This window comes from Pinus tabuliformis, chromosome 7 (assembly GCF_031772625.1).
Source record: "Pinus tabuliformis cultivar Carrire ecotype Pingquan chromosome 7, CPIR1, whole genome shotgun sequence".
NCBI lineage: Eukaryota > Viridiplantae > Streptophyta > Pinopsida > Pinales > Pinaceae > Pinus > Pinus tabuliformis.
The window spans coordinates 13619736-13636729 of record NC_142293.1 but is presented as its reverse complement, the minus strand read 5'-3'; the positions used below and the strand labels follow the sequence as shown (position 1 = coordinate 13636729).

The window sequence follows — 16994 nt, the reverse complement described above, 5'->3', positions numbered from 1 at the left end:
TCCTATGCAGGAATCTACCTGAACCCTGCATTTTCTTACCCCTGTGGGTTCTTATTTGGTGCTGAGATCATGGATGGATTCTTCACCTTTGTTCAGAGGATGGTGCCATCTCCAGCAAAACGTGTGGAAATCTCCAAAGAAATGGAGATATATAAGATGGCAGGTGGCACATTTAGCTTTGAGATGGTTGTGGTTGATAGGAAGACTAAAATGCCAGGTATTTTTTAGTTTGTTTCAAATTTCATTGTCTCTTCAAGTTCATAACTTCGTACTTTGCTTTAAATTTCAAATTTCATTTTTTTCTTATGTTTATCTTATTTGTAATTTTGTCGTAGATGCATGGTGGAGAAGCTATGGTGCTAGAGTACCCCATCTGCAAAAACTTGCCATTTGAATCCTCAGCCAAACTTCTAGCTCCTCAAGATGCGAGCGCAATTGGAGTGTATTTGAAAAAATACACACTAAGAAGCGCAACAGGTTAAACTTAAAATTTAAAATATTCCACATTTCCAATTATTTTTTTGAATTCATTAAATAATATATATATATATATATATATTTTTTTTAATTATTATTTTATGATCTTTGTACAGGTTGGAGTCCCAACAACTTAATGACATGGTATACGTCTACTACAATCTTCGATTGTGGTTGAGGCAACTTGAGAGGACACCTGATATGGAGGCATTGGATGGGATTGACACCATTGCTACATGGAGGATTGAGGATGAGAGGCCTCTCATGGAGTCTGCCGATGGTTGGTTAGAGCAGGAGGTAGTGGAAGGCGTAGAGGGGGCGGATGAGGAGGAGGAGCAACAAGAGGAGGAGGTGACAACACCTACCCAGGCTACCCCTGCCACCAGTAGAGGAAGTGGTCTACCTCCTGTAGCTGCTAGTTCTTCAGCTTCTATAGCACAACAGAGTCCACTGCCAACTCCACCGGCATCTACATCTAGAGGGGAAGGGAAAGCTATTGCATTTTCTCGCAAGAGGGGCAGAGGAAATCAATAGTATTAGTTATTTGGTTCATTTCATTGTATATGACATTATGACTCATGATATGAGATATATTATTATATTTTTTGTTGATATTTTGAGGCTGAGTTGGGACTTCGGAGTTGGGACTCGGGAGTTAGGACTTACTATTCAGGTGATGATTCACTGTTATGTGTGATGTAGCACTAGAAATGATATTACACATCTTACATATTAGTTCTTTTATCATATTTATGTGTCAATGTATTTATTTTATGTTGTAGATGATTTAGATATTAAAAAAATTGAAAAAAAATGAATATTTCAATATTTTTCGATTTTTTCCTGATTTTTACGATTTTTTTTTCCTGATTTTTTTCCCTCGCCAATTTAATCCCGATTGCGATGTTTGCAACATTGTTTTAAACCAAACCCTAGTTTACTCTATTTTTCCTAAAAACGGTTTTTCTAGCAAACCCAGATTTGTTGTCTTTCAGTGTAGAAAGAGGGTTAGTTGTTTTGCAGTGCCTTGTTAAGTTATTTCAAGGTCAGTAAAGGTGTTTACAGGTCTTGGAGCATTGCAAATGGGTTTGTTTGTCCATGTAAAGAGAAGGCAAAATAGAGTTCCTTCTCAAGCCATAGCTCATGAAATCAAAGGAGAATCTAGACACCACCAGGTTGAAAAACACGAGGAGGTTGAAGAACAAGACTAAGGAATCGAAAGTCCAAGAATTATACTACTAAGTCCTCTTCTACATATCCTTCTTAGTCTTATTATATTTTCCTTTATGTTTTAATTTCTAGAGTTTGTAGGTCTAACATGTCTTGTTAGAACATTTTTGAATTATTTTGATAAAGTTGTAGGTATCCCTCATGATTGGATTAAGAGGGAGCCTTCACCATTTTACCAAAAGATAAGTATCTTGTTTGTTGTCTCCTCATATTTGGTTTCCCTTTCATATCAAGATTTGTTTATATTATATGCTAATAACCTTTTACTTATATTTTCCTTGGTTAGGAAAACTTACTGAATTTTGAAGATTATTGAGGAGACTTCGAAGAATAGACTTGAAGCATGGAAGAAGTTCTGTTACAAAGGAAGCCTATCAATATTTGATGTTCTACAAGGCTTGTTAAAAAACAATTCAAAGTATGTCTTAAACTACAAGTTTTGTTACAATGTTCTCTTCATAGAAAATGTATGTTCATTCTCTTTTGAGGACATAGTGAAGACTGCTTTTCAAACACACGAAGGTCATTATGAATTTAAGGTAATGCCCTTTAGATTAACTAATGCTCCGAAAACCTTCCAAGCTACCACGAATGAGGTATTTCGTCTGTATCTAAGGAAGTTTGTGTTAGTATACTTTGATGATATTCTAATCTATAGTGAAACATGGAAAGAACATATACAACATTTGGAGCAAGTTCTCACCATATTAGAAGAACATTAGCTCTATGCAAAGACGTCCAAGTGTACCTTCGGAAAAGAAGTAGAGTACCTCAGACACATAATATCTAGGGAAGGAGTAAAAGTAGATTTTAATAAGATCAAGGCTATAAAAGAATGACCTATACCAGTTAACATCTTCAAGTTAAGAGGATTCTTAGGGTTGATTAGGTACTACGAAGGTTTATTAAAAACTATGCCCATATAACCGCACCCTTAATCAACCTTCTAAAGAAGAAATCATTTCAATGGGATGATGAAGCAAAAAAGTGTTTTAAAGACTTGAAGGGAATTATGTCTAATACACTTGTATTGGAAAATCTAGACTTTTCAAAACCGTTTGTAATTGAATGTGACACTTAAGGATTTGGCATAAGAGCAGTGTTAATGCAGGATGGTCATTTAATTGCGTTTGAGAGCAGAAAGCTCAACAAGAAAGAATGTCTCAAGTCTACATACTGTTGACCAGTATGTGTCAACTACCCATAGCAGTACACCCCCTCTTTTCAAAAGGGATAGCGCTTGATCGACATATCTGTGCCATTTGACTATCATCATCAGCTTGATCATATTGTTTTGTAAACCTAGTTTGTAGGTGTAAATTTGTAAATAATCTTAGCAGATTTGTGTCATGTATGTATTGCCTAGCAAACCTAATTTTCTAGTGATAATTTACGTTCCGGAAGGCTTTTTGTCTCACCGATCCATGATCGGTAGAGTTTTCCTTCAGCCTAACCCCAAAGCTGGAATGGATTTTGTCATTAGAATCTTAGGGGAATCCTAGTGTGCTTCGAGTCTATGTAAAAGTAATTTGGAAATAATCCTAATTATTTGGTTAGGTTATTACAAATTGCTTGATCTGCTAGATTATGTTTGTGTCGCAGAGCTGGGTGGTCTATGAAGGTCTATGTCAAATGGGTTTTCCCCCTTGAGATGTAAAATTGTAAAAGTCACGATGTAAAGTGTCTTGAGGGTTAGAAAATGTTTTATCCCCTCATAAGTCTTAGGTCCTAGGTGATTTTTTCAAAGGCTAAGTTTGAGGGTCCAATAAAAATAAAATAAAATAAAATAAAATAATTAAAAAAAATAATAAAATAATAATAAGTCAAAATTTTGAAAAAATAAATGCAAAGTTTTAATTTTTTAATATATTAAAATGCATTTAAAATTTCAACGGATGAGATTAAAAGGGATTTTGATCCTCATCGACGGTCGAGATTAGTTTGACATGGATCACTCGAACTAGCCATTGGAAATTTTTCCTTTAAATAGGGTGTTAGGGGTCATTTGAGACCATTTGATCTGTGAGTCTTGTGCTGAAGAAAGCTCTCTTGTAATCTTTTTCTTGTGCAATAAAGAAAGACTTTGGGGTTGAAATCTTGCTGGTGTTACTCTTCTGAAATGTTGTAAGATGTTTCATTTTTCTGCATAAATTTAATTTCAGCGATTGGTAATAGCTTGATGAAGAGTGATGTTGAACACAGGTATCTTGTTTACTCACTAGGGTTTGAATGGTAATAGAATTTTTGAAAATAATGGCAGGTATCTCCATTGGATTTGGATTTTACTATTGTTTTTTTCCCTCTTTATTGATAGTTGAAGTGAGCTGTGCATGAAAATCTAGATTGTGAAGATCAACATGCATTTGGGGAAGTTCTCGGCTGAACCACCGAACTCTCAAGAAGCAATTTTTGAAGAGCCCAGCTAGTTTTGATCTTGGGTTTATCATTTAAATTTATTTTTTGAATGCATGAGAGGTTTTTTGAAGTATCTCATAGTAAATATAAAATTCTAAAAATATTTCTATGGATTATTGACAAATCTGGCTGCTTGGAGTCTTAAATCTGTAAATATTGTAATTGATTTGTAGGGTTTTAGTTTTAATCCTTGCATATATTATTTCTGGGTATTTTTGCCTTTGTTGTGATAGGTTTTGGCGTTGAGGATATAATCTTGTCTTTAAGTCAGATCTAGGCCCTGGAGGTTAAGATTTGGCCTCAACATCATTTTTGCAGGGATAATCTTCAACGGATTTTCAAAATTTTTGAGGGAATTTGAGGGGTTATCAGAGTTGTCTGTTGCTCAGGGTTTCATTTTAGTAAATATATATATATATATATATATATTATATATATAATAAATCTATTATTATTATTTTTTTTTAACAGTAACGGTTATGGGTTGATTGTATTCATCTTGGCCTGAATGCCGAAAAGCTTGTTACATTGGGGAACTCATTGCCCTGATGCCACACTCTGTAGTGACTGAGTGTGCAGCTGGAGCTTGCAGAATTCCTGAGTACAATTGGGTCCATAAAATCCAAATCAGTGATTTCCCCCCCTTGAAGATGCAAACGAATTTATTTAACAACCAGCAATAAAACATGACGATGATCTGGCTATGGAATGGGTTCCCATGTTTCTTTTCCGTCTTTCATCTTGGTTCCGGCAGGGAGGAGGACAACTTTGTTGGCTTCTCTGTCTGCCTCTTTATTGTGGTTTCTCAGCACATGGTAGTATCTTAAATTCTGAAAATGGCTTTCCAAGCCTTTGATTCTGGTTATCAATTTTGCTAGATTAAGTTCCGAAGCTGAGGATTTGGTAGCCATTGTGTTGATGATGATCTGGGAGTCTCCTATGACGTTCGTCGTTAGCTTCTTTTATGTTTAATTCCTTGAGGGTCTGAAGACCTTGAAGGAGGGCTAAGGCCTCCGCTTGAACGCTGGAAGCATGTCCGAGACCCCAGGCATAGGAATGAACTTTTTCTCCTATCTGATTTAGAACGATTCCTCCTGCTCCAGCTTTGCCCGGATTACCCTTTGCTGCCCCGTCAAAAAAGAGGGTATGCCTTGCATGCATTTTGATCCAGGCTTGCATTTCATCTTCATATTTCCTTATCTGCCAATCTTTAATAATTGGGATGAAAATGGCAGCTGGCTGGAATCGAAGGCCTAGAGTCGATCCCCAATCGATGTCATGCTAGCTCAGATTTGAGTCATCTTTGGTATTTGCCAAGCACTCCTTAATTTGACATTTAATTTTATTTTCTAAGATCCTGTGACTATGATCAGTATTCCTGAATATTCTTCTGTTTCGTTCAAGCCATATCTGCCAGCTTATGATCTTAGGGAGAATTGCCCACGCTGTTCTGATTACCTGATTTTTAGAGGCTGGGCCAGGGTAAATGAATGCCCAGGTTGCAAAGAGATCCGCCATGGTGTCTGGAAGCTTGAAATTTGGGCTTGATATGAGAGAAGACCATACCTGCTTGGAGAATCTGCACTCAAGAAACAAATGTACAACTGTCTCTACATTATCTCTGCACAGTAGGCAGATGGAGGGACCATAAAAGCCTTTTTTCTGGAGGGTATTGTAGGTGAGGATTTTAGCGTGACAAAGCTGCCAAGCAAAGAAATCCACCTTCGGCAGTGAGGGAATACGCCATACGCCTCTCCATGGAGCTGGGTTGGGAGGAACGTATGGGCATTCGATCAGTTTATTGTAACCTTGCGAGACTGTGTATCCTTTAACGCTTGTGCCCCACCCTTTCTGATCTTTGTTTCTCATATGAGTGGGCGCCAAACCGTGCAGACAATCCATGAGCGTGGCGCAGTCTTTTACCAAATGATCTGGCACGTTTAACTGCTTCCATCTTGCCCAGGAGCCGTCGTTCCACTGCGAAATGTCATACAATGTGCGCAGGCGTTCACTGTCCATCCAGCTGTGGAGTTCGATGAGGGAGACTCTGCTGTCGATCGACTCCTGATTCATGATTCGATCGCTCCATATTCGGACCTTTTTACCGCTGCCTGGGATCCAAAATGAATGCGCTGTTATTAACTGAGCAGCTTTAGCATGGAGTTTCAGAAATGTTGAATTGGGCCTGTGAATGACGTTTTCTAAACACCTGGTGCGGGGGCCCCTGAAGTATTTCTTCCAGAGGGCGACTTGGGCCCAGCCCAGATTGGGGGAAGTGATTTTCCAGAGGTTCTTTGCTGCCATTGCCACATTTTGATGGCAGAGGTTTTTGATCTTTAAGCCCCCCTCCCACAACGGCTTGGTTATGGTTTCCCAGCTAATAAGAGGGATTTTTTTTTTCATTGTTCTTTCCTCCCTTCCAGAAGAACCTCCGGATGTGTTCTTCCATTTTTTTAATGATGTTTGCTAGAGCAAGGAGGCCAGCGAATTGGAATAGAGGGAGGCTATGCAGCACTGATTTAATCAACACATATTTCCCTGCAATATTTAACCAAGAGTAGCCCCACGCTTGAGTTTTTGTTTTGAATTTTTCCAACTGTGGTAGCCAATCTTTACTTGTGAGCTTCTTGTGATGTACAGGCAGTCCCAAGTATTTAAATGAGGACCAGGAGGAAGAGGCTGCGTAGCCCAGGCATCTTGAGATATCAGAAAGCACTCTTGGGGTAATGTTCCAGCTGTATATGTGGCATTTGCTCTTGTTTACAGCGCTGCCTGTGGCCTTGCTGAAGTCATCCAAAACCACTTTGAATTTTGATGCAGAGGAGATTGTGGCAGGTCCTAGCAGCAGTGTGTCATCCGCAAACAAAGCATGATTTATGTTCTTTACCCCTCTTGCAATGCACATCCTATAATGTCTTGATCTTGCATCCTTTTGTTTAGCAGGAAGCTGAGGACGGATGCTTGGATGACAAATAACAGAGGGGAAAGAGGACACCCATGTCTAAGTCCTCTCGAAGCTTTGAAGAAGTCAGTGGCTCTTCTATTCACTAAAGGGGTGATCCACGCCTCCGAGATGCATGCCCGGATCCATTTAATGAACTTTTCTCCAAACCCAATTTTTCTCATAACATTTAACAGAAAACTATGATTTACTCTATCAAATGCATTGGCTAAATCAAGTTTAATGGCCACACCTTGCTCTTTTCGAAGAAGACTTGAGTGAATTGCCTCTTGGACGAGAAAGTAGTTATCCACGATCTGCCTTCCTTGAATGAAGCCTCCTTGGTTCTCAGGGATTATTTTAGGGAGAATTGGCTTCAATCTGTTAGCAATTATTTTGGTGATTATTTTGTATCCGGTGTTACATAGGGAGATCGGAAGAAATCTATTAAAGGTGTTGGCCCCTTTTTCCTTTGGGATGAGGGCTAAGAAGGCAGAATTTGTGCTACCTCCTATTTTTTGGGTATTATGAAATTTTTGAACCATTTTGAGCAAGTCCTTTTCTATGATCGACCAACATACTTGGAGAAATCTAGCTGAGAAGCCATCCGGCCCCAGGGCCTTATCCGGGTCCATGTCAAAAAGAGCCTTTTCCACTTCCTCTTTGGTGATTTTAGCCTCAAGCTTTTCCTTTGTTTGCTGAGATATTACTGAGGGTACCACATCTAGCAAATCTGTATTTTGATTATGATCCTTGTCCTCACTATACAAACTTTGGAAGTGTGAAAAAGCAGATTTCATGTATTCAAAATCTTTATAGATGTCATTCTCTTCTTTGATCTCTGAGATAATGTTGAAACATTTCCTCACCTGGGTTTGTTTGTGAAAAAAGGCAGTGTTCCTATCCCCAGCTTTGAGCCGGAGATTGCGGGATTTCAGTCTCCAGTATTCTTCTTCAGCAAGGCAAGCCTTGTGGTATCGCTGCTGCAGTTGAGTTTCCTGATCCATCACTTCCTTAGTGATTGCATCCTTCTCCATGCTCTTTTGGTGGGAGTCAAGCAAGGTTTTCAAGGATTTTCTATCTATGGGCAGATTGGACAGAGTTTTGGCCCATCTTTTAAGAGCTCCTTTTACCCTCCTGAGCTTTTCTTCCCATACATAGAAAGGCGAGCCTTTGACCGACTGATTCCAACTATCTTTGACAATTTGCATGAAGCCTGGTTCCTTAATCCAAAGCGGGCTAAAACGAAAAGGGATAGGGCACAGATCCAGATGGGCTAGAAGCTCTAGCTTAATTGGCTTATGGTTCGAAGTGCTATTAGGCAGAATGTGCATTCTTGGTTCTAATCCTAGCAGCAAAAAGGAGCTTTGAATAAAGAATGTATCTAGCCTGTCAGCAATATGGCCAGGGCCTAATCTTTTATTAGACCAAGAGTACTTACCGGAAGAGGGCTTGATATCCAGCATGTCCCAGTCCTGCAAGATGTCCTCCACCCATTCCCTAGCTGGATCTCGTACTATGCTGCCTCCCCTTTTTTCGGAGGAATGAAGGGTGAGGTTGAGATCTCCGGCTATTATTATATTCTCCATGTTTGCCAGATCTGCTTGTTGTCTTATGGAGTCCCAACAGTTCTTTTTATCCCCAATATTAATTGGAGAGTAAACATTGAATAGACAGAAGGTTTCCTTGGTGACTAGATTTTGCATTTTCAGCAGTAACCAATGGGTATTTCTAGCCTCAAATTGGACTGCAAATTTACTCATATTCCAAACAGTGCCAATTCCTCCCGAGGCCCCCCGGGCAGAGATGGCTCTTGCTTCACTTTTATACAAGATTTTCTTGCTTGACTGGAGGAAGACAATGTCTTCCAGCTTTGTCTCCTGGACAAAAAGTATGTCTGGGTCTTCGGCCCTGATTAGACTTCTGATAGCTTCTTCCTTAACTTTGCTCCCCATACCTCTACAGTTCCAGGAGATGATCTTTATTATTTGTGTTTCTGGTGGGCTCCCTTGGAGCCTTGGATCTGATTTTTCAGCGTCTTTGACTTTGGTGCCAGCGGTTTTTCCAAGGTTGGTTGGCTGCCCTGTAGTTTTTCTTTGTAGGTCTCCTGCTCCCTTTTTTCTCTGTCCGTTTTCCGTCCTCTTGTAGATCTTCTTACTGAGGATTGGGACTCCTATTTCTCCTTCCTTTTCTGATTCTTCAGATTCATGTTCTTCTTCTGCCGCTTCTGGATTCTTGTTGTTGGGATCTACAGCTCCTTTAGAGGAGGTTGAGGGGGTACCTTTTTCTGGTGGAGCTGATTTGTGGACCTCGGTCTCCTGAACCATTTCTGTCTCTTTTTGGAGCTCGATCTCCTGGGTGCCCTCTGTTTGCGAACTCAGAGGGTCAAATTTATTTGCATGCACAGTCTTGGTCGGTATCTGATGGGTGGTAGATTGATGAGTCGCTTTGCCGGTAGGGCCTCCCGATTTCTGGTTTTTAGATTGAGCTTTGGATCTCTTGACCTGGTTCCATCCTTCCTCCCTCCCTTGCACCGTTTCTTTGTTGTTAGGGCAGTCTCTGGCGAAATGTCCATAAACATGACATGTCGGGCATTTGAAAGGTAGTTGTTCATAATCTAGTTTCTGTAGATGCGTCCAACTTCCGACCTTTAGAGTGATGGCCACTGGTAATCCCACTTCTAGGTCAACCTCAATGCAGATCCTGGCACAGTCATATTGATCCTTGTTATTTGCTCGGTCTATGAATTTCCCCAGGGCGTTCCCGATATGACTCAGTGAGTCCCAATTCCAACAGTGAACCGGGAGGTTTGGGAGCCTGACCCATACCGGGACTGCTTTTGGTACATCAACTATCGGATCAAAGTCGGAGTCCAGTTGTTTAGGTACAGACCCTGAGGACCCATGAAGTAGGGGCCGTTTTGGAAGATCAGTTCCTTATCTTCCTTTGATGTAAATTCGAAGAGGAAAAATCCTCTCCCCAGAAAGTATGAGGTGACATTTTCTTTGATTAGCGGCGCCCAGTTCTTATTGACCCAGCTCTCGGTGGACTTTGGAGACGGCCATAGCCCTGTAAACTGGCCGATGAGGGCCCGTTCAGCTAACGACAGTGCAACTTGGATCGGGGTTTCTGGAGGAAGAGAAATCTCCGGGATTTCATCTAATTTTTTGACGAACTTCGCTGCATTGGATGTTCTCTTCTTTGGAAGGCCAGCCAGGAGCTGGGAGAAGGCCTCAGCTGGCGATCTCGGAGGAGGAGGCGGGGGGAGCGAAGGAGAGCCCAACCCCTCCATTGAATCAAACCCCAGGGGCTGGAGGATCAGCACCCGGCAGGGTCCATAGATCGGCCTATTCTCTGCATGCAAGTCACAGGATCAGGAGGCTGAGGACGGACAGGGCCGATCTGCTGTAGCTAGCTCGCGCAGGTTGATTGTAGGGCGCTCAGGCGCAGTCGCAGTCGCAGTCTCTCAGGCGCAGTCGCAGGCCCGTAAGTTATCAAAGATTAATTTATTATTATTATTATTATTTTTATTTATTTATTTTTGTTGTTTTTTCACAGCTCCTGGATTGCTGCCAAGTCTGATGCAGCGATATATACAGTTGTGATCCTCTCGCTGTCCGCTCAGCCATCTTTCTCAGCAGCTATCACTCATCGCATCTTTCCTTGCTGCCATCTCCATCGATTCATTCTCTGCCTGGTTCCAAACTTGATATGCTGTCCGCTGCCAACATATTTGTGTGGCTTTCTTTTATTGCTGCGTCCATCTATTCTCCACGCCCAAGAGATTTATCTCCCATCCTCACGCAGCTGCATTCTCCCTTCCACTGCACGTAGGCTTCTACAGTTCTCCAAAACCTGCAAACGAAATTTAAAAATAAAAAAATAATTTTTTTTGGCTCATTGCGTCTATTTTTCCTTTGCTCCATGCTCCAATCCGCAGCCACGGCCGCACTCATACCCTCCCTCATCTGCTGCAACAAACTCACTGGCTACTATTCTGCGCAGACATTTTTCTCTGTCATTTCTCAAGCCCCTCACCTGCCAACCTCAACGTATAGCCCGCTCCAATCTTCCGCAGCCATTTCTGATAGACCACACAGTCACCATCGCCTTCCTTCGTAGCTACCTCGTGCCATCGCTGCCTCGTTTTTCTTCAACCCACCTGCGTAAACCCTGCTGCCGTCTTGCCTGCAAATACTCCAAAACAGAAATGAAAATTCGATTTTGGTAGTCGTATGAGTTGAGGTTAGCTTTTTTTGGATTTCATAGATTGTTTAGGGTAGCGTATTTCTTTTTTTAGGTTTTGTTTTAGTGAATTAAAATTTTTAGTTTTAGTTTTAAATATAGTTTAGTTTAGTACTTTTATATCTTTTGGTTATAAAAAAAAAGAAAGAAATTTCCAATTTTTTTTAGGTTTTGTTTAATATTGTCGTTAGCTCATTTTAGTTTTAGATTTATTAAATTTTTGTTTTAGTTATAGATTTAGATTTTTTTAAATTTAGATTTAATTTTTAAAGTTTGATTTTAAAAATAATATCAAAAAATCATAAAAAATAAAATGTCCTAAAAAGCATTAAAAAAAGTTTTAATCCTTAGTTTTTTTGGTTTAGTTTAAGTTTTATTTTTATTTTCTTTTGTTTTAGAAAAAAAATAAAAAATTTTGAAATATTTTGTCTGATTTAGTCTTGGCTCAAGAATTTGTCATATTTACAATTTTGGTGTATCTTTTCTGCTAAGGCTAAAATTTTGATGTGGGATTTATATTTATCATTTTTATATAGTTAAACATGCTTAAATGTTTATTTGAAGATTAGCTATATGAAAGTGGTAACTGATTAGCATTTAAAATTGCATGGTTATTTAAAGCATTTAATCTTTTGAATTTTAATTGCTGGAATATTGTTAAGGCATTGCGCATTTATTGATTCTTGCATTTGGTAAAATGAATCTTTGCTTGGGTTATTTGATGATAAATAATTGTTTTACAAGGTTCATGTTTCTGCAACATTTAATAAATAATCATTTAATCATTAACTCCATAAGGCGCTGGTACATTAATTTCTAAAATCAATCAGGTGCTAAATTGCCTTGCTGTGTCTCCTAACCCAACTGGTCGACAGTTGGTCTTCCTTTATCCCATAGGGTCTACCCCCCTTAGCCTCGGGAGATGGCTTAAACGGAGAGATCGGGGAACAGGGTGACAGCCCCCGATCTGAGCGTTGTCGCATTGCCCAAACATTCTATGCGACAACATTTTTTGGCGCTGTTGCCGGGGATAGAGTTTTTTCTGTCCTTGGTTCTTTCAACATTCGTCTCGTTTTTAGCTCTCTCCTTTCGAGCTTTTCCGTGTTTCACTTCCTGTCCGGGTGGCTACTCCACTTCATATATCATCTGCAAGAGTGTATACTAGAAGACATCCAAGCAGTTTGTGCAATCTTGCTCCTGATCCTGAAAGGGCTCTTAGGGTATGATTACACAAACTCTCTTCTCGTACACTTCTTGTTAACCTCGGACAAGAAGCCCTCTCTGATATCCGCTTGCTTTTTACTAGCCTGGTTGGGCACGACATCATGGATATATATGCCCCTTGCGATTTTTCTAACATTCAAGGTTATCCCAATGATCTTCCAACACTTGGGATAGATAAGTTGCCTAGCTTTCATGGAAATAACGCGATTAGTGCTAATTCACATCTGAAAGCTTTTAGTATATGGATGGCTAAGTACGCAAGGTCTGCTGATTTCGATCATGAAGATGTTAGAATGACTCTTTTTATTCTAACCTTGGAAGGCGATGCTCATGACTGGTTTTCAGAAAAGCCTCAGAATTCATTTAATTCCTTACAATCGATCATTACTGCCTTTAAGGAAAAGTATGGAGATAAGAGAGAAGGAAGACACCTCGTGAAAGCTATTAGCATAATAAAAAAGAGAGAGAATGAAATCGTTGAAGAATTTAACAAAAGGTTTAATGATATTATTAAAGAATTACCTCAAGATTATAAATCTATCAACAAATCTCTTTGAGATTTTTACATTGACGCCTTTAGCCCTGAGACCTCTTATGAGTTGAGACGTGCTAAACTTAATGATTATAGGGATTGCCAAGCCTTAGCAATAGAGCTTGAAAAGGACAAGGCAGCATCTGGGAAGTCTGAGATCCCAGGTTTCGATAGGGCTGCTACGAACTAAAAGAACCTAAAGGAAAAGAGGTTCAAGAGCCTGATAGCGAGCTTGTTCAGAAATTGCTCCAAAAGATCGAAAGCGTGGAAATTAATCATATTAAGGAGATAGCTACTTTGCAGAATAGGTTGGACTAAATGGAAAGAGCTCGAACGCAAAATTTACAGCTTTGAAATAATAATAATAGAAATAACAATTGGTAAAAGAAGGGTCAATCTAGTGAGCATATACCTCCTAATCCGCTTAGTAATTTGGTCGATAATGTTTCGCCTTACTGTCGGGTTTGTGATGCTCTTCATGAAGAGGCCACTTGTCCCATCGTTAGAAGAATTTTAGATAATGGAATGTTTGGGGTAGGTGATCAAATAAATGTAGTGGGTAACAAGTTTCCTTTGTCTATGGATGATTGGATGGAGGTCAAGGAAAATAGTCGTGACATTATGAATCCCTCGTCAGCTTTTAGTATAAATAACCTTGAAAATGAAGATGACATTTTGGCTAAGTTATATGGTGAAAAACCCTCTCCAGAGCAAATCATGGAAATTGCTAGAGATAAAGGTTTAACCTATCAGAGAAGGGATAAAGATCAGAGTGGGAATCAAATTCCCCCTCGAACTTTTAACCCTGATTTAAACTCTGGATTAGATGTCGATTTGGGAAGTTGGTTTAACAATGCGAAAATCTGGGTTCCTGTCTCCGAGATTGCTAAAATCCCTTCCCAAAGAGATAAGTTACTAAAAGCTATTTAGGGTCCTCAAGTAAATATTTCTCAACAGAAGACCCAAGAAGTTGACTATCACGATGCTCCCATATATTTGCAAAGTTTAGATTCGGATAACAAAGATCACCAGCCTTTCTTTATCACCTTGTTGGTTAATGGATATAAATTGAATAATTGCATGTTGGATTCTGGTGCATCAGCTTGTGTCATGACTAAAAGGGTCATGGAACAGCTTAACTTAAGAGTTTCTAGACCCTACTATAATATATGTGCCATGGATTCTAAAAAGATTGAAGTGCATGGTTTGATCAAAGATTTACAAGTTCATCTATCAGTTTACCCAGACATCATGATTGTTATGGATATTGTTGTTGTTGATGTGCCTGATGCCTGGGGTATGCTTTTATCCAGAAAGTGGGCCTCTGATCTAGGAGGAAGTATTCAAATGAATTGGTCATATGCTATGATTCCTTCTCCTAGAGGTGATGGTTTTGTAAGACTTAATAGAGAGCCCGAAAGAAAATTCCATGTTGAAGATCCTAAGAGACCTCACAACGAGATAATTAAAGAACAATCTGACATTGGGAATTACGCTATCATGTCTAATTTCATAATTCCTCCTGATGATAAGATTAAGGATCTCAATGATAAAGTTTGGTACATGTATTTTGATGGTGCATCGTCTAGGCATGGTAAAGGTGTAGGGATAGTGCTTAAATCTCCCCTTGGTCACATTTTCAAGTTTGCCTATCGATTGGAGTTTGAAGCAACCAACAATGTCGTTGAATATGAGGCTTTACTGTTGGGTCTTGAATTGGCAAAATCTTTGAGAATTAAGTTGCTTAGCATTAAGGGGGATTCTGATTTAATTATCATGCAGCTTAAAAATAAGTTCACATGTAAAAATCAAAGATTAAGGAATTATCGAAATGCTGTATGGGATACTATGGAACACTTTGATGCCCTTGACCTTGAAGCCATCCCAAGAGAGCATAATAGTTTGGCGGATGAACTTGCCGTAGTTGCTACTACCTTCCAGTTATCTGATGAGCTAATTAAGGATAAGATCAAAATGGAAGTTATATTTAGACTGTCTGTTCCAGATAACTCAGAGCATTGGCAAGTCTTTGATGATGAAAAGCAAGTGATTCATTTTCTTGATAGTCTGGATGATTTTGAAGATTTTCAGATAGATTATGAGGAGGATGGATCTGGTAATCATGAGCATATCATAAATCCTACTCCTAGGAATGTGGTTGCCTTAGAGCAACACTTTGATCGTCGTGATGCCACGAAGTTGAGAGAGGAAAATAAAATGGACCTGGCGAATACCTCGAGATAAACATTGGTACTCCTGCGAACCCAAAGATTTTTAAAATTGGTAAAGGTACTAGTGTAGAGGAAAAAAAAGTTAACTAATTTACTTCACGAATATCGAGCTGTTTTAGCATTTTCTTATGATGAATTAAAAGGCTATAGGGAAGATGTCATGGAACATATTATCCCCTTAAAAGATGAAAATGCTAAACCCTTTCACTAGAAACTTAGGCAGATTAATCCTAAGTTAGCCCCTTGGTTTAGAAAGAGCTTTCAAAAATGCTTGCGGCAGGAATTATCGCTCAAACAAAGCATTCAAGATGGTGTTCCAATCTAGTGATTGTTAAGAAAAAGAACGGTACGATAAGGCTTTGTGTCGATTTTTGAAATCTTAATCTAGCATGTAAGAAAGATAATTACCCTTTGCCAAACATGGAGACTTTGTTGCAAAGAGTAACCGGTTCTGGAATGATGTCATTGCTAGATGGTTTTTCTGGGTATAATCAAGTATGGGTTAAAAAGGAAGATCATCACATTACCACATTCACCACACCAAGGGGTACTTTTGAATACATTAGAATGCCGTTTGGATTAACCAACATTGGGGCTACATTTCAAAGGGCTATGGATGATGCCTTCAAGGGGTTAATCGAGAAATTTAATGAAATTTACCAAGATGATCTTACTGTATTTTCTAAAGATGGTATCAGTCATATAAATCATCTTAGGCAGGTTTTCGATAGATGTAGAGAATACGGGATTTTTTTGAATCCAGCTAAGTTTGTTTTTGGAGTAACCGAAGGGAAATTACTTGGCCATACCATTTCTAAAGATGGAATCAAGATTGATCCTGAAAGAATTGAAGCAATCCAAAAGATTTATCTTTCTCATAATCTTAAATCCATTTACTCCTTCCTTGGAAAAACAAATTTTCTTAGAAGGTTTATTCCAAATTACGCAGAAGTAACTAAGCCTATTCAAAGTCTTCTAAAGAAAGATGTAAAATTTGTTTGGCAAGGAGATGGCAAAAAGGCTTTTCAGGAAATCAAATGCGCTATTGCAAGAGCCCCTGTCTTAGTTAGTCCTGATTATTCCAAGGATTTCATGATTTTTTTCTTTCGCTTCTGAAGATACCATTGCTGGTGTCCTATTACAAAAGAATAAAGATGGTCAAGGACATCCTATTGCTTTCATGAGTAGAGCACTTCAAAATTTTGAATTAAAGTACAATACCATGGAAAAGCAAGCCTATCCCCTAGTCAAGTCTCTTAAGCATTTCAAAACTTATGTGGGTTATTCTAAGATCATTGCTTTCGTCCCACATTCTGTTGTTAAAGATATATTAACTCAAAGTGATTGCATAGGGACTCGCGCTAGGTGGGTTACTAAAATACAAGAATATGATTTGGAGATCAGACCCACCAAGCTAGTCAAAGGCCAAGGCTTGGCTCAAATGTTGACCGAAGGTAATGAAAGGACTCTTGGTTTGTTTTGTCTTAGTGATCTATCTTCACCTGAGTTGCAAAGATTGGGAGAGCATGAGTTGTACAAGGACATTGTTTATTACTTGATGAATCGTACATGTCCTAACCATTTAGTTGCTCATAAGAGAAGGGCTCTTAGATTAAAAGCCACTAAGTATTGCCTCATGAAGGATGGCCCTGGATGGAGAAATCCTGAGGGCAGAGTGCTTAGGTGTGTTGATGAAATT

At 39.3% G+C, this 16994-nt stretch overlaps 1 protein-coding gene and 1 long non-coding RNA gene across 2 annotated transcripts in view; both read left to right on the top strand.

Annotated features, from left to right (window-relative positions):
• The window catches only part of LOC149244895 (uncharacterized), a 44097-nt gene that overhangs the window by 11428 nt on the left and 15675 nt on the right, over nt 1–16994 (top strand). The window lies entirely within an intron of this gene.
• LOC149244896 (uncharacterized) lies at nt 348–1143 on the top strand. Its single transcript, XM_089455520.1, has 2 exons — nt 348–477; nt 594–1143. The coding sequence occupies exon 2, from the start codon at nt 619–621 to the stop codon at nt 1009–1011; it is 393 nt and encodes a 130-aa protein (XP_089311646.1). The 5' UTR covers nt 348–477; nt 594–618; the 3' UTR covers nt 1012–1143.

What these genes read in the sequence shown, in the direction of transcription:
- LOC149244896 (XM_089455520.1), top strand. Translation starts at nt 619, where the DNA reads ATGGTATACGTCTACTACAATCTTCGATTGTGGTTGAGGCAACTTGAG.